The following is a 20978-nucleotide window of genomic DNA, read 5'->3' as shown; positions in this document are numbered from 1 at the left end:
TACAAGTCTTTCGAATCTTTACAAATTTCTTTATAAAGTTCCGTAAACATCAGCATCTGTATACACATTTTAACAATGCCAGAGTAAAGCCTCTAACAGAGGAGGAATTGTTCTTACTAATTATTATACAATTCCAGAATATAATTTGAATAACATGAAAAGTCATTTTTTTGGACCCAAACTATAAAACATTATCATAACAACTGCTGTAATGGAACACAAAAACCCAAAAAATTCATGGTTAACACAATATTGGTGTAAATGCAGCCATTATTCTTAAATACATGTTTTAAAACTGATGAATCAGCAACTAAATCACAACACTCTCAAATAATATAATCCACAGACTCAAATTAAGATTCTTCTTGCAGTTTATAAGTTGATTTCAAATTCCTGCCAATATCATGTATTTCCAAAGGTATAACAGAGAGCTATTGCTACAAATCTGACCACAGTATAAAGACACCTTGAGAGTATCTTGAGTGACCTTGTCTTGAAAAAAAAGTAGAATACGCACAGAGTAACAAAGAGCACAGTAATGTAACGTATAAAATACTACATAAATCTACCAATATGGTAAATGATAAATATTACTGCCCCAAAAACATAATCAACAGAATGATACTTGTATACAGTAGTTTCAGTCTAGCATGATCTCACTTTGAAAAATTAATATTGACCTCGAGTTGCTGTAGTTTATCTGTAATCTTTTATCACATTTGTAAATCACCCATGAAATGTAAAAGTTAAAACAGTAAATATATGTACTATGATAGCAGAAATTTTTAAGTAAATCCATTTTCCTTGACAATTCAAATTTTTTTTTCCACAATAATGTAAAATCTCGCAATGTGACAGAACTACATACATATATAGTAAAAGAAGTTTCACGATTTGTTTACATTTAAGTTGAATAAAGAATGAGCTGATATTTCCCTTTGTAATATAATGTACAGTACAGAATATATATCAATATAAAAGATGATGCATACTGGAACATGTAGATGCAATATATATATGCATATTTTATCGTGTTAATGGTATATATTTATATATGTGTATGTACATATGAATATGTATACTGTATATGTGTTTGGCCTATATACATATATATATATATATATATATATATATAAAAGTTTGTGTGTTTACTCATGTGGAGCAATTGTTTGCCAAGAAGTCCAAATTGATTCTTATACTTCCAAGAATTAAGTCACTCAGCCCACCCATATAGAATTCAACAGTATTTTGGGATTGGTCTGAACCCAAGGGAATAATCGATGAAGTCCAAAAGACTCGTCAGAGAAAGAAAAACAAATTTGCATGGCGTGGCAAGAGAAATCAAATTTGATAATTATCTATACCTGTTTACTATGCATTAAGGTTTTCAACTCGAGAGAAGATCCGCATGCCTCAGATAAGATGGAGAAGTAGAGATGTGATGTAAAGGACAAGTCTGTTGAGAAGAAACGGGGAATTATATGACGGAAGACTTTATAACTTTCCCTGCCAGAGGAACACCAAAAAGGGCATCTAGACTCCCATGAAATTGAGCTACACGTGGCTATAGTTTCACGTTTAAAGGTTTAAAGGTCACTCATGGATGGCAGAGGCAAGGGACATTGTCCTAGCAAGCAAGACAATGCCATAAAGACTGACTATGCCTAAGCTCCCTCTCCATCCAAGCTAGGAACAGGGAGGGCCAGGCAATTACTGCTGATGACTTAGCAGATAGACCTATAGGGCCCCCACAAACCACCATCCTTAGCTAACAAGAATGGTGAGGTTGCAGACACTAAAGAAACTAAAGAGTTTGAGCGGAACTCGAACCCCAATCTGGCGATCATCAGGCAGGGACGTTGCCAGTAGACCACCACAACCCTAAGGCATTTCCTGATCTACTTCATACTTGGCACGTATAGGGTGTTAACTCTTACTATTCTTGAAGACTACATAATAATTCTGAAGTAATAATATGCATGAACAGGAAGCAATTCTTATTCAAGAGCACCAATCGGCTTCTGAACAAAATACTGTCAGTAGTCACATTAATAGATGCGAAAGACTAGAGAAGGATCAGAGTAAAGTGGAATAAAACACTAAGAACAAAAGAAAGTATAAACGAAATACAAAACAATGATACGAGCCATTTAGAATTTCACCATTAACATCATAGAAGGATAGTGAGAGTATGCAGCTCTGTAAATCATATACGGGATAAAACAATCTAATAAGAAGTTAGATGAAAATTTACAGTGAAGCAGTTTGTGGTGAATTTGCCTAAAAAGGCCTTATCACAGACCAAGGAATTTACAAAAATAAGATGACCAGCGGTGAGTATGATACAAGGTGAAATTTCATATCTGGTTTTTGCCTATTGCAAAAGAATTGGGTAACAACTGAAAAGAATGTTAAAACTCCAAACTACTTTAGAAAATACTTTTGAGGATTAGGTTTAGGACTAAAAGTAGTATTCTCAGCTAACAAAACATTATATGACGAAAGGCCTCATATGAGATGAATTAACATGTGGAAAGCTGGAGCCAAGAAAGGAATTCATTGTCACAAAGCCTTGATGGTGTCCAAAGATCTGCTGATTATGTATAATGACAGAAAAACCAGAGGTTTTACTTTAGTAGTTAGATTGAATGGTGGTCATAGATACAATGTGAATTATTCAAGAGAATGGTTCATTACAGAAGCCAAAAAAATGTGGTTTAATCAAAAGAGACAACTCCATATTGCTTAGGTCTCTCCTTATTTTCATGTGACTAAAACTATTTACATACACTGACAGTATCAAACGTTTCATAAAATATAAAAGATACTGTGAAATATAGCCATAAATAAAATACTATATTTGTAACCATTACTGTATACAATCACAATACTGTATTACAATAATTACATGTCTACATTAACCTTAGAGGCCATAGTGCTGGACATGGAAATTTATATCATACTATATACAATAACTATTACATAATTCTTGTTAAGCTAATAATGCAACCATTTCCCACATGAAAACTGTACAATAATTACATGATAGTTTAAATACAAGTTTAACAAGTCCTAACATAAAAATATTCTGAATCACACACTGCCCAAAGGAAAATATGCATAAAACCTTTAGGTCTGCATTCTACAAAAAAGAGTGCAGTCAATTGATGAGCCACTGACATGTATTATTTCATTTCACAATTACTATACTTTAATTAACCCCCCGTTATCATTTAAATCACATCTACCCGTAAATGTTAAGAAAAGAAAATACAGAAAGATATTAATGGATCAAGTACAACCAAAAATAAACTACAGTAGTACCTCAGGTTACGAGTAACTTTGAAGACGAGCAAATTGGAATGCGAGCATACAAAATTGAATAGGTTAAGAGTATTACATCAGTCTGCGAACAAAAATTCACACCACAAGGGTATTTTTTGTGGGTAAATACTAAGAGACCTCAAAGCGATGTGCATAAATCAGCCACACAGTACACAAACACCACCCAAGCATTGTTTATGGGCTTTTTATCCCATTTTGTGTTGCATTAGCTTGCAACACCCTCCTCCCGTTATTGCTCAGGTCAAATATAAGAATAATCTCATGCTCATTATCAAGTTATGATTGCTATTGTTTATCATAGATATTTTGTATTGGGGTGTAAAGTTAACAGTTTCATGACAATGGCCCCTCAGATGATTAAAAAAAAGATGGTAAGGAGATGATTACCAGAAGTGAAAAAAAAAATCATTGCAAAGCATGAACAAGGTTTACATGCAGCAGACCTGCCAAAACTGTGCAATCATACCACAACTTCCTTGGTGCAGTTATAATTGTGAAAGAAATAAGATGAAATCATTTGATGTTGTAAAACGGGTGATGTCATTGATGAATCAACGGTACATGGTCTTCACATTGAAACGTTTCTGCTTATCTGAATTAATGAGAGGCAGTTAGGAGGTGATATGATTCCCAAAGTCATCACCTGTGAGAAAGCAATGGTACTGAAGCATCAAGAGAATGCAGAGGAGGTTTCAATTGAGGAGGAGGAGGGACAGAGTGACAAACCTCAAGCTTCAAGTGAAATTCAGGAGATATCAAGAATATGGGACACCATGCAAAATCCTGTAGAAACCAATCACCCAAAAAAAGGATTTGGAAGCCCAAGCAACAACGATGCAATGTTACATTTTCATACTATTGTAAAGAAAAGGAAAAATCAATGGTCTTTAGATAGGTTTCTTGTGAAAACTGAATGTAAGCATTAATAAAAAGATGACCAAGGGTTTCAGAAAGGGTAAATCAAGCGATTCAATTAGTGATAGTGAACACCATTCAAGAAAGAGTACTCCCAATAAAGTTCTCATGGAAGGAGGTTCCCCCTCTAAGAAGTAACCTCCTATTCCATCTTATTTCTCTCGTTCATCTCCCTCACACCAAACATGACTCTCCTTGAATGTAAATGGCAAGTTAATTTCTCTATATATTCATTTTTACTGTGAATTATTAATTTGTATTAATTTCTCATGTTAGGGCTATAAATTGATTAATAATTAGCATTATGACCTTTAAAAATTAGTGTTTTTTAAACTTTATGGACATGTGGAACACATCAAGTGAATTTCCTTCATTTCTTATGGGAAAACCTGTTTTAGTTTACGAGCATTTTAGCTTGCGAACTCACTCCAAGAACTAATTAATCATAAACCGAGGTACTACTGTTTATTATGTAGAGCCTATTACTGTACACCTTGTGTTCATTCATCCCCTGTACTCTAAACCATTGCCCTCCTTCATTTCATACATCAAACACAACAAACACAAGCAATGTCAGAAAAATAGTAATAATTTACAAACGTTAATATCATGAATAGCTAAATTTATGCAGTGATAAGGGTGCTCGGTAAAGCCGAAGTTCTAGAAATGAGGCTTTATTCCTAAGATTTCTCAACAATGAGATAATCACTGAAAAAGTACTATGCTTTCTGTATTCGCCTGAAAATCCCCACGCTACTATTTGAACTCAACCATTTATCTTTGTGACAAAACTTCAGACTTACTGTCTTGTATGAATTACACTTTGTATTATGAAGTAATAATAAGCCATTCACATTTTTCAAAAATAAATCACATTGTCAAAAAAGTCTCATTAAAACGGAAAAAGCTTGGGCAGACCCTAACACACACGACTTTCACAAAATCACAGAGGATTACAGTCAATCAGCGCTAGGCAATCTGGGTAAATGGCTGTATCCTTAACAGAATTTTCATGATAAACAGGACGAGTGGACTGCGAGAGAGGGGATTCCATAGAGTGGTTAGTCACGCTACCCACTGGGGAAACTAAATACTAATAATACTATAACCCCCTATCATAGAAAAACCTTTATCTTGTCACAACTCAGTGAAACCTCATGTGTAGAAGCCTGTTTCAAGGTAATTTGTCATTTGAATGGTGGAGTTGTAATCCCCCAAAAAAATCATGCATCGACAAAATATACTAATTTTAACATGTACATATAAAGTCACAAGTGGCTTTCTTAACTGATATTTTGCATTTTTTATCTTTGATGATGTCTTGTTTCAAGGAAATTTTTCATTTGAATGGTGGAGTTGTAATCCAAAAAAAAATGCACCGGTAAAGTATACTAATTTTAACATTTACATATAAAGTCACAAGTGGCTTTCCTAACTGATATTTTGGATTCTTTATCTTTGATGATGTCCTTAGCTGATGATAACCTTTCTTGGAGAAATTTACATTACATTTATTTCAATAAGCTGAATATTAAAGCATAATTCCTAGTAGAACTTAGAACTTTTAAAAAACTATTTCTTCTGAGCCTTCAGCTTTTTTTCTAGTCAATATTATGTATCACATATCAGGCCCCTGGGAAGCAGTTTTACATGCACTGCGTAATTACCCTGTGTGAGATCAGTCAATGAATATTTTTCAACATTATTTTGACGATTAATTTCATATCTTTCAAATAAACCTGTGACGATGCATAGTTTATCATGTTTTTTGTTTCAATTTCATTTTGTAACATATTTGTTTTGCAGAGTTTTCATGACTGTACCTCACTGTATGGCCACCAACACTTATCTATTCTTAGGATCATTCAGCTTATTCGGTTTTCTAATGTCATGGTATAAAGACTTTCCATTCCTTGACCTGCAATGTACCTCAGCAATATAAATATTTAAGCATTACGTGGAAGAGAAAAAAATAATTAAAATCTGTACAGAACTTTTGAGTGTTTCACTTTAAGTGCCCGAATAACAACTAGGGTTTACTGGAAATGACCTAATGACCTTGTCTGGGTATCGGAGTCACAGCCTTAAAGAATTAAAAAAAAAAAGTCAAAGGCCGAATGTAAGGCAGAAAGACTTAAGCTGGAGCTTTAAACATCTATCACAGTCTTCTTCTTTGTCTCTATAACCTTTGTGGTTACGAGGTTTATTGTGTTTAAAGCTTCTGCTGGTTTCGAGCTCTCTGTAATGAAAGAGAAATTAAGCTCAGCATCATTAATCAAAATTGTTGAGTGGGTAAAAAACAAAAAAAAAATTACAATATTTGTCTTGCATCACTCTAATCCATATTTAACAAAAGTAAACAAACATGATTTTGTATAAAACTGGAATTTTTAAATGCATAATGACTTAATTAGAAAGACGAGATTTTCTACATGAAAATAAAAATGATGTGTACATAATGAATGGGAAGTATTGAAAGGTTGTCATCAATTTTTTTTTATATATAATCAAACATTTAGTCTAATATACTCAATAAACAATCATTATCCAACTCACCCTAACACCAATGAACTTCCAGGCCCCTACAAGGAGTAACACAGCGCCAATGCCAATTAGCGTTCCACATATTGCATCCACTATAGTGAATGGCGTATAAATGGCCTTCCCAACACTCTGTGCCATTTCTTCATCAATCTGCGCACTCTGTTTAAAGAAAGGAGATTTATCTAATCTGCGCACTCTGTTTAAAGAAAGGAGATTTATCTAATCTGCGCACTCTGTTTAAAGAAAGGAGATTTATCTAATCTGCGCACTCTGTTTAAAGAAAGGAGATTTATCTAATCTGCGCACTCTGTTTAAAGAAAGGAGATTTATCTAATCTGCGCACTCTGTTTAAAGAAAGGAGATTTATCTAATCTGCGCACTCTGTTTAAAGAAAGGAGATCTATTTAATCTGCGCACTCTGTTAAAGGAAATATCCATTTAATCTGCATACTGTTTAAAAAAAGGAGATTTATTTAATATGCGCACTCTGTTTAAAGAAAGATTTATTTAATCTGCACACTCTGTTTAAAGAAAGATTTATCTAATCTGCACACTCTGTTTAAAGAATGGAGATTTATTTAATCTGCACACTCTGTTTAAAGAAATGAGATTTATCGAGATTTATCTAATCTGTATACTCTGTTTAAAGAAAGGGTAGTTGAATAGGTAGAGCTACAAAAATACAAAGTTGCAACAAATGTTTTTATGTTGAACAGGCTGACATTAGTCTTTATAGTTTATATATAAAATATCTGTTTTGATGTTACTTGTTACCGTTTTTTAAAATATTTCATTAATTGTTAACTATTTCTCATTTCGTTTATCTATTTCTTTATTTCCTTTCCTCACTTGGCTATTTTCCCTGTTGGAGCCCCTGGACTTATAGCATCCTGCTTTTCCAACTAGGGTTGTAGCTTAGCAAGTAATAATAATAATAATAATAATAATAATAATAATAATAATAATAATAATAATACGAAATAAAAATCCTCCCTTACCTCATTTACCCAAACAATTGGGAAAATAACTTCTGGAACATTCTTGAAGGAAGGAAAACTTCCATATCGCTTCAATGGAACATTCAGTTGCATCTTCTTCATAGCGCGCATGGCCACCCCAGTATTCTGTAAAATCAGAAGACAAATCAAAGTTCGAACGAAATTCAAAATGAATACTTCATTGGAAGAATACTGCACGGAGTTTTATGATGGTAGGAGATTTTTGTCTGATCGCTAATAGCAAAGCAAACTGGTATGAGTGGCCCTGACTAGTACAGCTTTGCATATCATGGCGATACACAAACCCTTTCACCAGGTTAAGGTATCACTACTTAAGAATGGATATAATATATACATATATATATATATATATATATATATGTGTGTGTGTGTGTGTGTGTGTGATTATATATATATATATATATATATATATATATATATATATATATACATACATACATACATACATACATACATACATACATATATATATATATATATATATATATATATATATATATATATATATATATGTATATATATATATATTTGGGCTCAAGCCATGTCGTGCTGATGGAAGTTCCTTCATTAGTAGCTTCCTAGGTTATATGAAGCTACTAATGAAGGAACTTCCATCAGGACGTCATGGCTATCTCACCCAAAAATAGATTTTTCGCTTCGCTCAAAATCCGTTATATATATATATATATATATATATATATATATATATATATATATATATATATATATATATATACATATATATATATATATATATATATATTATATATACATATATATAAATCTCACACACATAGATACACACACACATATACAGTATATATATATATATATATATATATATATATATATATATATATATATATATATATATATATATATATGGGTTACTTGAATATCAAAACCTAAAACCATCCCAAGGTCAATATTCAAAACAAAATATTTTGGAAGACCATAAACATTGTATGTGAAGAAGTAGAATTTAGCATTTCAGTATTGCATGAAATAGTCTGAAGAATGATTAAAGTATTCTAAATCAAACCTCCCATTTCAGAAAGCCATTCTAAACCCAGTTCGTGCACCTGAACCCAAACAATTGGAAATTGAAACAAATAGTGGCCTAAAAATAGCCTACAAGACTAAAATAGCCTCAGCTATTAGTAATTTTTCCTTTACATTTGAATTCTAATGATCAGTAAACTTATACCATAAATACATTTTCATGATGATGACTATTTGTTAACCATCTCGCTCATCTCCCAAGCTTCATTACATTTATCTTGGGTCCCAACTGAATGGAATCCTGTACATTTTTCTAGAATTTTTATTTTATCTTTTGGACGACATTTTCTGTCTAAATACGTATTTCAAATGGCTAATGAGATAGACACTTGTGGATTGGGATGGATTTATAGAATTTGGACCATATGTTCCATCAGTGGGGCCGGGGAGATCATTCAGCACGGAATTAAACTGAGGGGCAAAATAAGTTAAGCTATGAAGAGAAAGTCGAAAGGGGTTGGATAGCTAGAGAAATGAAAGAAAGAGGGAAGGGAATTAGAAGGCTAAGAAGTAGGTGCAGCCAGGAACCAAAATGTACGTTACAATGAGCATTTAGTAATGCCTACAGTGCACTGCATGAGGTGAACTTGTGGCACCATTGTACCTCCCAAAGGAAAATAGGTTTGTTTGAAGTACTTCATATTTGTTTTGAAAGTTTCCAGATGAGAGTCGTTAAGTATTTAAAGGAAAACAATTGCATAAATGAGCAATTTACCTTTATAAAAATATTATCAATTATTTTGTTATATTTCCTTATTGGAAGCTATCACTAGAGTACATACATTTAAATTAGGAGTGAGGGAATTTATTCCTCCAGGGGATTATTGCTGGGGGGATATTTTCCATGGGGGACTTTTTCTTTCGAGGGATTTCATCCTTGGGGTTTATTTCCTGGCACCATTTAGCCATTACTTCAAATGACGAACTTACTCTTGGAAGATGAACGAGATAGTTGTATTTCACACCTACTACGTCATTATGTTGAATTGAATACATTATCAAAATCTCTTAGAAAAGGCATTATTCCAGACATAAACATTGCTTTCAATTCCTTATGATACTTATACAATACATGTTCATTACTCCTATGTCCATCTGTTTAATGAGAAACGTTTACCTCATACCTGTACTTTCCAGAGGAAAAGGGGATTTGTGGTCTCACTGAAATGTACTCTTCTAAAATATTAATTTCGAGAATAGTCTATTACAGAGTTCTGCAGAAACTGCTAGATTAAGATTGATGTGGGTATACAATACTTACACCTTTGGGATGTTGGCATGTTCTTACTCAACTGGAAAGGTTTTAGTGGCTGATCCACTAAAGAATTCCTCTATTAAGATGCTCAGTTTCAAGGTTTAAAGGCGTCCCGTGAATGGCAGAGGCAAGGGACAGTGCCATTGTCCTAGCTAGCAGGACAATGCCATAGATACTGACCATATATTCATAAGCACCCAAGACCGTTCTCCCCCCAAGCTAGGACCAGGAGGGAAGGCAATGGCTGGTGATGACTCAGCAGGTACACCTATAGGCTCCACCAAACCCACCATTCTTACCTCACAAGGCTCACTTTCCCTTTGCTTACACATACATACACCGAATAGTTTGGCATATCATGTACAGATTCTCCTCTGTCCTCATACACCTGACAACACTCATATTCTTCTTCATTCAAGGGATTAACTACTGCACTGTAATTGTTCTGTGACTAGTGACCTCTTGGTAAGGGAAGAAGAGGCTCTTTAGCTATGGTAAGCAGCACTTCTAGGAGAAGGACACTCTAAAATCATTGTACTCTGGTCTTTTGTAGGGCCATAGCCTCTGTTCCATGGCATGGACGTATCCAAAAGGCCGGCACAAAATACATTTAATAAGTTCAACAGGGAATGTCATACTCACGGGTTCAATATCCAAGTACGTCTCATGCTCTTCCTTGTGGGGGTCAAGACCATCTATGCTATCTATATCGACCTGATTGCCTTGATAAAAATGAGGCGTTGACAAGACGATGGGAGCATCTGGAAAAAAAATGTTACGTTTATAAGTTAAATAAAGATAATGTATATATATATATATATATACATATATATATATATATATATATATATATATATATATATATATATATATATATCCTCATAAGTCTATTGACGCTAAGGGCCTAAGTTAGATTTTGCCAGTCGTCTCTATCTTGAGCTTTCAATCTAATACTTCTCCATCCATCATCTCCTATTTCGCGCTTCATAGCCCTCAGAGCCATGTAGGCCTGTTTCTTCCAACTAATATATAAATACACATATATATATATATATACATATATATATATATATACATATATATATTGACTTAAAAATATAAGCAAGCGTCTATGAAAGTTTCCTATCAGTATCTAATATGCATATATTGAATTTGAAAGAAACTGTCCATAGATAACACTTGGTCCCAAGTTACTGACAAAGGTTGCTTAAATCCCTTATGACGAAAAGGTTACTACAGCATTTGTAGTACTCCAGACTATGATATGAAGTGTAAGAGATATTTATGCACGATAATAAAATAGATCAATTAAAACTCACAGGAAACGGCAATAAAATATACGGAATTTTCTAATATTGAAACGTAAAAATGGATCCTGTAGCCTGTGGGACATTGGTCATAAGAAAACATGATTTTTTGAGTTAATTACTAATGCTAAAATGACATATATATATATATATATATATATATATATATATATATATATATATATATATATATATACATATATATATTTATATACAGTATATGTATATATACTGTATATAATATATATATATATATATATATATATATATATATATATATATATATATATATATATATATATATATATATATATACAGTACATATATATACATACCGTATTTCCCGTGTCATAAGACGCTACAAGTGGTAAGACGCACCCTTAAATTAGCGAGGCACTTTTAGAAAAAAAAAATTGAGGATTTTAAGACCTTCTTAGCACAAATCCCTAGTCAGAGACTCTAGCGTGATTATTGTCTTGCACAGTAACTTTTCTTATTTTGGTTGTATTATGAAATATATAAGTTAATATTAAATAGCTATATGCCGATTATCCCAATGTTATTACATATTCATATAAGAAGCCACTAAATCAGTCGTAGTTTCCACCACAACTACACGTTAGTCATAGTGTTTGGTGTTTCAAGTGTTGTTTACATGAAAGCAGCGCTGCCAAAGGTTCATAAAATTCTGTTAAAGAGGTAAAATTCTAGTAATATTTCCAAAATTCCTCATATAGCCTATAAATTTTCTCACAAAATGTAATTATTGATTAAAGAAATCTAGAAATTCTTTCAGGTGGAATAATTTTGCTACTGTTTATGTGATTCTAGGTCTAGTTACTTTGTCTGCAAATTGGTAATACTGCAATAAACAAACAGGAGTTTTTTTCCAAGGTCGTATTCAGCAACTGTCTGTTTGTATTATTTCGTAACTCAGGCAACAAAGTCATTATCAATATATTGCTTTGTTACAAAATATCAACAAGAATGAGAAAATAGATATATACTGCATAAACAACTAATATGTCATAGCGTCGTCTGCTATGAGACCATTAGTTAGCATGTTTGCTTGTAGAAGGCGGTTAGCCAGTCATCAGCTGATTACCAAAAAGAAAAAAAAAGTGCTACTGTACTTCATTAAAGAAAGTGCAATATAAAAATAAATGAATTTATTACATATGAATGATAATTGTAGGTTTATATTCTATATCGTCAGTTTGAGTGCTTGTATGTCAATAGTTGGGCGTTTGAGGGGTGTTAAACTCTCTTATACAACTTTTTCCTATAAGTGTTAAGACGCAGGGTGATTTTGGGGGACATTTTTCTTGAAAAAAGGTGCGTCTTATGATACGGAAAATACGGTATATACAAATATATATAAATATATATATATATATATATATATATATATATATATATATATATATACATATATATATATATATGTATATATATATATATATACATATATATATATGCATCTATACCAAAATGACTGAAAGACTTTCTAGCAAACATATATATATATATATATATATATATATATATATATATATATATATATATATATATATATATATATATATATATATATATATATGTATATATATATATATATATATATATATATATATCCGTCTATACCAAAATTACTGAAAGACTTTTTAGCAAACCATGCATATATACATACAGTACTGTACATCTATATATATATATATATATATATATATATATATATATATATATATATATATATATATATATATATATATATATATACATATATATATAGACACACATACACACACATATATATACATATATATATATATATATATATACATATATATATTATATATATATGTATGTATTTATATATACACGTATATATACACGTATATATACATATATATACATATATATATTTATATAATGTACATAAAACAAAATTATAGCCTTACCAAAAGCGCAGGGAGCCATATTGAGCATGCTAGCGCCAAGACAATAGCTCACGTTAGGGTAACAGAAACACTGATTATCCGGGTTGACCTTAGGATCTTCCAGTACGTCCTTTGGAGGGACGAACCTGTAGGTGGTGATGCCGTGGACGTCCGTCTCCCTCTCGTATTTCAAGTATAACGATCTGGAATATTGCGATAGTCATTACGAGGTACAGGTATGGTTTACATGTAAGACAAAATGTAAGGATAATGTTTATTTGTGTGTTTGCTATTACATGCGTGTATATATATATATATATATATATATATATATATATATATATATATATATATATGTATGTGTGTGTGTGTATGTGTGTATATATTTTTACACACATGAACATTTACAATGAATAGACAATGTCTATTGTAAACGTAGAGTAACATGCCCAAGTACCATATATGGATTAGAGTTCTCTTGCTTGGGGGTACACTTAGGCACACTATTCTATCTTATTGCTCTTCATCTTTTTTTCTTTCTTTTTTTTGTGAAGTTTCTATGATATCTGTATGAAAGGTTTATTTTAATGTTACTACTGTTCTTAAAATATTTCATTTTATTCCTAATTAATTCACTTGTAGTTAATTTCCTTATTTCCTTTCCTCACTGGGCTATTTTCCCGTTTGGAGCCCTTGGGTTTGTAGCATCCTTCTGTTCCAGCTAGGGTTGTAACTTAGCTGGTACTTATAATAATAATAATAATAATAATAATAATAATAATAATAATATAGTTATTAATGCGTTCACCTTATGGAAAGAGCACTTTTGCATATCACAACACAGCAAAATGACATCTACCAGATCCGACACATATCTCTTCTTGTGTTGCTCTGTCTGGCAGTAATGACATTCTCTCTACTGGCTGACTTTCAAATATTACGACTGATACCTTTAGTCCTACATCTGTACAAGGGACAGGTGTTTTGAACGACATCTGTCCTCTACAAAAGGATTTATCACCACGACAAAGAAACAATAGAAACAATATTACAGGCTTTTGCTCCATATGACCATTTGGATGGCCATTCCATGTTTCTCCATATAGAAATTACGTCTCTGGTATTCGATTTATGTTGTTAGAGTATGAAAAACTCTATTGTATCTGTAGGATTAATTGAAAAGTACTTTATCAGCAATATTAACAGCTGTCGAAGGAGCGTTTGCAACCATTCTACTAAGTAGTACTGAGAAACGTTTTTATTAGGGTCTTGAGTTTAACGGCAAAAAAAAAAAAAAAACCTTAGTCTTTTTATTCCATATAAAGTTGTTTCTACATTCTTCGACAGGCTAATATTTCTGATCAATCTTTTCCTTCTGTAAGGTAACTTGGACCACTGGCTTCCTCATTACCAAAGTCAAATTAGTAATAAATTGTAATGACCTGACCTAAACATACCTAATTATTTTAATAGACCATTAACCTAAAAACTGGCTCATTTCTTACAAACATTACAATGGTTCGGTAAATGTACAACAACAACAAACGCAGCCGTTTCTAGTCCATTGTAGGATGAAGTCCCGAGACATGTCAATTTATATCTAGGGTTTGGGCACTTCATCACCTTTCTGGTGGGAGACTTTCGCATGATCGCTCACAACAAAGGAACCTAGTATGGGTGACCCGGCCTAGTACTGCTTTGGTGATCATGGCGATACGCAAACCCTTTCACCACGTTAAGGTATCTCCACTCAGAAACGGAGATGTAAACCCATTCACCACATTAAGATATCCCTACTCAGAAAGGAAGGTATAAACCCTTTCACCACGTTAAGGTATCCCCAAACAAAGGGAGATATAAACCATTTCTCCGCTTAGAAAGGGAGATGTAAACCCTTTCACCACATTAAGGTATCTCCACTCAGAAAGGGAGTTGTAAACCATTTCACCACGTCAAGGTATCCCCACACAAAAGGAGATACAAACAATTTCTCCACTCAGAAAGGGAGATGTAAACCCTTTCACCACATTAAGGTATCTCCACTCAGAAAGGGAGATGTAAACCCTTTCACCACGTTAAGGTATCCCCACACAAAAGGAGATACAAACTATTTCTCCACTCAGAAAGGGAGATATAATTTCTTTCACCTGGCTAGTACAGTGGTAACGTGTTTGCCTCGCATTCACGTGGCAAGAGATCGATCCCCGCCCAGGACCGTGAGTTTAAGCTGTTTACTGGGGAGGCTACTGCTGTGGTAGGGCACCACAGTGGGGGGTTGGGCTTGCCCGGCTGACGTTCTGGTGAGCATCTATTCTGATGGAACTGGAACTGAAACCAGACACCTTTAACCTTTAACATTAAGTTATCCCCAACTCAGAAAGAGAGATGTAATAGAATAAATGACTGCCAAGTATCACTCGCCTGCAAAGTTCCGAGGTATAGAGGTACAGATCCTTGTCTTTGGTGACTTGCGGAGGGAACTGTGTGCCATCGGTTCCATTGATCATGTCACAGTACTCGTTGTTCCAGTAACTCAGGGATTCGTTTCCTCTCCACTTCACAATGCTCAGGTAGTCATCCAGCCCCTGGGCGCCTGTTTTAACTTCGTACGTGAAATCGTCGGTGTTGTTTTTCTGAAAAATAAATTTTCTTAGTTAAATCTGAACATTATGATTTATCTTTAAGCTCTCAACTATTCTCTATTATTTTTCTTCCTCTTGTTTTTTTTAATGTTTTAATAGTTTATATATGAAAGATTTATTTTAATGTTACTTTCCTTAAAATATTCTATTTTAATGTTGTTACTGTTCTTAAATTATTTCATCTTAATTGTTCATTACATCTCGTGTAGTTTATTCATTTCCTCATTTCTTTTCTTCGCTATTTCCCCTGGTAGAGCCCTGGGGCATAATTATAGCCTCCTGCTTTTCCAACTAGGTTTATAGCTTAGCAAGAAATAATAATAATAATAATAATAATAATAATAATAATGATGATAATAATAATAATAATAATAATAATAATAATAATATAACTCATCAAGAGATTAAACGGATGTCTTTAAACTGTATTACATTAACGGCATGAACGAGCACTATCATGATTCCCTTTTTACTATTAACATTCATAACAATACGTTTATTGAAACATTGAATAATTATATTAAAAAAATCTTTTATGCAGGTAGTAATATCTTTAATATGAAAAATAAATGTTCCATTACAACAATATAATAATCTAAAGATTGAAAACGTTTATTTCAGAAATAAAATGTCCATTTTTTTTTTTAAATCTATTTTCCCGTCTGTTCATTTATACCTCTGTTGGCTTAACTACGAGCAATGGCCATAGCCTCTGTACCATAGTCTTCCGCTGGCTTGGGTTAGAGTTCTCTTGCTTGAGGGTACACTCGGGCAAACTATTATATCTTATTTCTATTCCTATTGTTTTGTTAAAGTGTTTATAGTTTATAAAGGAGACATCTATTTTAATGTTGTTACTCTTCTTAAAAATTTAATTTTTCTTTGTTTCCTTTCCTCACTGGGCTATTTTTCCTGTTGGAGCCCCTTGGCTTATAGCATTGTGCTTTTTCAACTAGGGTTGTAGCTTAGCAATTAATAATAATAATAAAAATAATAATAATAATAATAATAATAACCTTGGAAATTAATAACATCTTTAATGAAATCACTTAAATGAATGACAACTAAGATCACAACAAACTTACCCTAAAAACTACAAAAATAAGTTACAAAATAATCACACAAAAGACCTTACCAATAGAGGAGATTTTTCCTGATAACATTTCACCTTGATCCCATCACCAAATTTAAGCGTCATGCAGTGGTTTCCTATCATAAGGAGTTTTAGTGCATGCAATAAGGTAAAATTAATTATTCATTTTTGTTAGAAAGTCTTTTGAAAAAGGAACATTCCACTGTCTTGGGTTAGAGTTCTCTTGCTTGAGGGTAAAGTCCCTGACTGGTGATCGCCAGACTGGGGTTCGAGTCCGTCTCAAACTCATTAGTTCCTTTGGTCGCTGCAACCTCACCATCCTTGTGAGCTAAGGATAGAAAGGTTTGGGGGAGGCTATAGGTCTACCTGCTGAGTCATCAGCAGCCTTTGCCTGGCCCTCCTTGGTCCTAGCTTGGGTGGAGAGGGGGGCTTGGGTGCTGATCATATGTAGTTATGGCCAGTCTCAAGGGCATTGTCCTGCTTGCTAAGGCAATGTCACTGTCCTTTGCCTCTGCCATTCATGAGAACCCTTTAAACCTTTAATACTGTTGTCATGTTTGTTGGACGTGTTTTTTTTTCGGTAATCCTTTGCCTTTTTATTACCTAGCACTTTGAACGTAGTAGTAGTAGTAGTAGTAGTAGTAGGTTTTCATCTTGCATAGTGTTTTTATGTAGTTATAATTTCCACTTTGAATGTCTTTTTTTATATTCATAATATTTTATGTGTAACACCTCGAATGAGAATACGATGAATTCAAACTGCAAAATAAATTGGAATTCAGCCATTTTCCTGACAAACGGTTCAAGGGTAGAAGAGACACTTTAGCTATGGTAAGCAGCTATTCTAGGAGAACGACACTCAAACCATTTTTCTCTAGTCTTGGGTAGTGTCATAGCCTCTGTGCGCTGGTTCTGTCTTGGGGTAGAGTTCTCTTCCTTGAGGATACACTCAGGCACACTATTCTATCTTATTGCTCTTCCTCTTGTTTTTGGTGAAGTTTTTATGATTTATGTATGAAAGATTTACTCCTAATGTTGTTACTATTCTTAAAATATTATATTTCAATTGTTCATTGCCTCTCTTTGTAGTTTATTTATTTCCTTATTTCTTTCCTCTCTGGGATATTTTTCGTTGTTTAGTATAGCACCCTGCTTTTCCAACTAGGGTTGTAGATTAGCTAATAATAATAATAATAATAATAATAATAATAATAATAATAATAATAATAATAATAATAATAATAATAATAATAATGAAAAAAGATAAATCTATAATGAAATATAAAAGTATCTTGTTTAATTTCTCAATGGTATCGCTTGAAATCAATTTGCACTAAAAACAGTTTTACAAGATGGTGACCTACACATGACTAGCTTTGATGTAGAATCTGTTTTCATAAATATGCCTCTAAATGAAGATGTAAGATAAATATCACAGTACCTTCTCTATAAACTTGAATGCAGCAATCTAAACTTTCCTAAACACACCGGTACTAAGTTCATTAAAAATCAGTTTCTCCAGAGAATCGGAATACATGAATAAATGCGTATAGAAATTTTTATTGAGCATAAAATTGAATCATAACAGAAAATTAAGCTTTATGTTCAAGCCCTTCCCTGACATCATCTAAGCTATTGCATTGTAAATCATAAATTAAACAATAAAATTACCAGGAAATGAATTAGGTTAGACTCCAGGCCCTTAGTAGGTGCTTCGGGTAAAACTCCAGATAAAATTGAAATATAACATAGATAACTAAGCTTTATGTTCAAGCCCTTCCCTGCCATCATCTAAGCTATTAAATTATAAATCATAAATTAAACAATAAAATTACCAGGAAATGAATTAGGTTAGACTCCAGGCCCTTAGGTGGTGCCTCAGGCAAAACTCCTTTCTCGTACAATTTCTCAAGGATTTCGTAGATCGTTCCACTCAGACCTTGGGTAATGTTCAAAGCCGGGAATAATACAGCGATACCCGAAAAGTCAAAGTCGAACTTGGGCAAATCGAATCCATAGAAAATTGTGTCGCCTATTGCCTCTGTGGTGAAGATATCGAAGCCAGCTTCGATCTCAGTCCAGAGGAGGTTCATGAGCATTTTGTTATCTTCCGTTCGGTACTTTTCTATGAAGTCAGCCAAAACCTATGAACGCCATTGGTGTCATGCAAGAGGAAAAAGGGAGAAATTAATAATAAAAGGTGAGGTTAAGTCGGAGAGATTAGTGGTACACTAAACAGATACAGCATCCGTCTACAGAAGCACTGAAGCATTGATTCAACAGTGAACACTTACTGGTCACACGAAAGGAGGTCCACAATTAGCAGGATTTCTATAGATAAAATAGGTTACCATTAAAACATACATCCCAACGAGAACTATAAGACAGTCAATGAGCAACAGACATGCACAAAAAAATATAAAGGGAGCTATAAATGCGACGTGCAATAAGAAAAAATATAAAAAAAAAAAATATTTGCTGTTAAAAATTTGCATTAAAAAAAAAAAACGGTAAATGTCTGGCAACATTTATTCAGGATTTTTACAGTTTTAAAAATGGATATATTGACGTAAAGAAGTGATATTACGGTCACCAACCCTTAACATACAATAACAAAATATGGTAAAATTACGGTCGCCCGTATTTTACTGAAATACGGCTGAGAATAGTATATTTTTAGGGAGAATTTCCGATTAAAATTACAGTTTATTTAACAGTGTACTAAAAGGTATCAGGCACTGTAATCTTTAACTGTATTACATGCTGAGGCTTGATTAAAATTCCACTCTTAAAAAAATCACTTAATCTCTGAAATTCCTTTCTACAATATTTCTGACGACTTAATAGACGGCTCAAATGTTAAACAAATTTCTATCCTTATCAAAGATTAGACATTAGTGGGGATTTGTGAGTTAATTTAATCGCATTATTAAAGGTGTTCTGTACCAAATACCTACCTTTAGATAAATATAATTAATCAACTCCGAGTTACACATCTCTAGGACAAGTTTTTTTTTTTCTCCTCCTCCGGGAGATAGACGGACCAAGGAATGATCTTCCTAATCGGGTAGTTGAAATTCTGTTCTTGAATAATCCCTTCGCTAAGTATAAATTTTATTCTTGATTATTTTTCCCGCCAAATACTGAAATTTTGTTCTTGAATAATTTTTCAGCAAAGTATAAAATTCTATTCTTGAGTAATTTTTCCGCATAGTAGTAAAATTCTCTTCTTAAATAATTTTTTGCAAAGTAATGAAATTCCATTCGAATATATTTTCCGGCTAATCAAGGTAATTCTGCGATTAGCTACCTTCGACTCAGCTTGGTGGCACTTCAGGGGATAGCAACTTCATCTAGGTTGTCTTGTGTATGGTAATGGGCTAGGGCCGCTAGGTTAGGGCTGTTCCAGAGTCGAAAGCCAACTGCTAGGTAAGGATCTAGTTATACTACTCTAAACTATCAGCTAAAACAGAGGATTATGTTTAGTGTTAAAAAGGGTTAGTACCGCCAGAGGGTCAGTATGCAACAGAGCCTGGCATGCATCAGAGCCTAGCATGCATCAGAACCTAGCATACAACAGGGCCTGGCATGCAACAGAACCTGGCATGCAACAGAACCTGACATGTAACAGAGTCTGGCATGTAACAGAGTCTGGCATGCAAAAGAACCTGGCTTGCAACAGAGCCTGGAATGCAAGTCTGGCATGCAACAGAACCTGGCATGCAAGAGTCTGGCATGCAACAAAGCCTGGCATGCAACGAAGCCTGGCATGCAGAAGGCCTCAAGACCATTGAGTGGTGCATGCAGGTGGGAGCTTCGACTCACTGGGTAGAAGAAGCCGAATTTTCCTTTGGAA

General features: G+C 33.4%; 1 protein-coding gene across 2 annotated transcripts in view; it reads right to left on the bottom strand.

Annotated features, from left to right (window-relative positions):
• Positions 1 to 1148: 1148 nt before the first annotated feature.
• LOC137623229 (lysosome membrane protein 2-like) overlaps positions 1149 to 20978 on the bottom strand; it is a 200195-nt gene continuing 180365 nt past the window's right edge. The window contains exons 5-11 of one of the 2 annotated variants that reach the window (XM_068353972.1): positions 20948 to 20978; positions 15809 to 16020; positions 13409 to 13590; positions 10783 to 10901; positions 7803 to 7928; positions 6817 to 6963; positions 1149 to 6499 (exon numbers count right to left, since the gene is read on the bottom strand). The exon at positions 20948 to 20978 is cut by the window's right edge and continues 176 nt beyond it. In XM_068353972.1, coding sequence (XP_068210073.1) covers positions 6473 to 6499; positions 6817 to 6963; positions 7803 to 7928; positions 10783 to 10901; positions 13409 to 13590; positions 15809 to 16020; positions 20948 to 20978 — 844 coding nt within the window. In that variant the 3' untranslated portion in view covers positions 1149 to 6472. Of the gene's footprint in view, positions 6500 to 6816; positions 6964 to 7802; positions 7929 to 10782; positions 10902 to 13408; positions 13591 to 15808; positions 16021 to 18957; positions 19267 to 20947 lie in introns of both variants that reach the window. The other variant, XM_068353964.1, reaches the window with a different exon arrangement.

The sequence above is a fragment of the Palaemon carinicauda genome, chromosome 2 (assembly GCF_036898095.1).
Source record: "Palaemon carinicauda isolate YSFRI2023 chromosome 2, ASM3689809v2, whole genome shotgun sequence".
In the NCBI taxonomy this organism is placed as follows: domain Eukaryota; kingdom Metazoa; phylum Arthropoda; class Malacostraca; order Decapoda; family Palaemonidae; genus Palaemon; species Palaemon carinicauda.
Note: the sequence above shows the minus strand (reverse complement) of the source record. Positions and strands in the feature narration are given on the sequence as shown.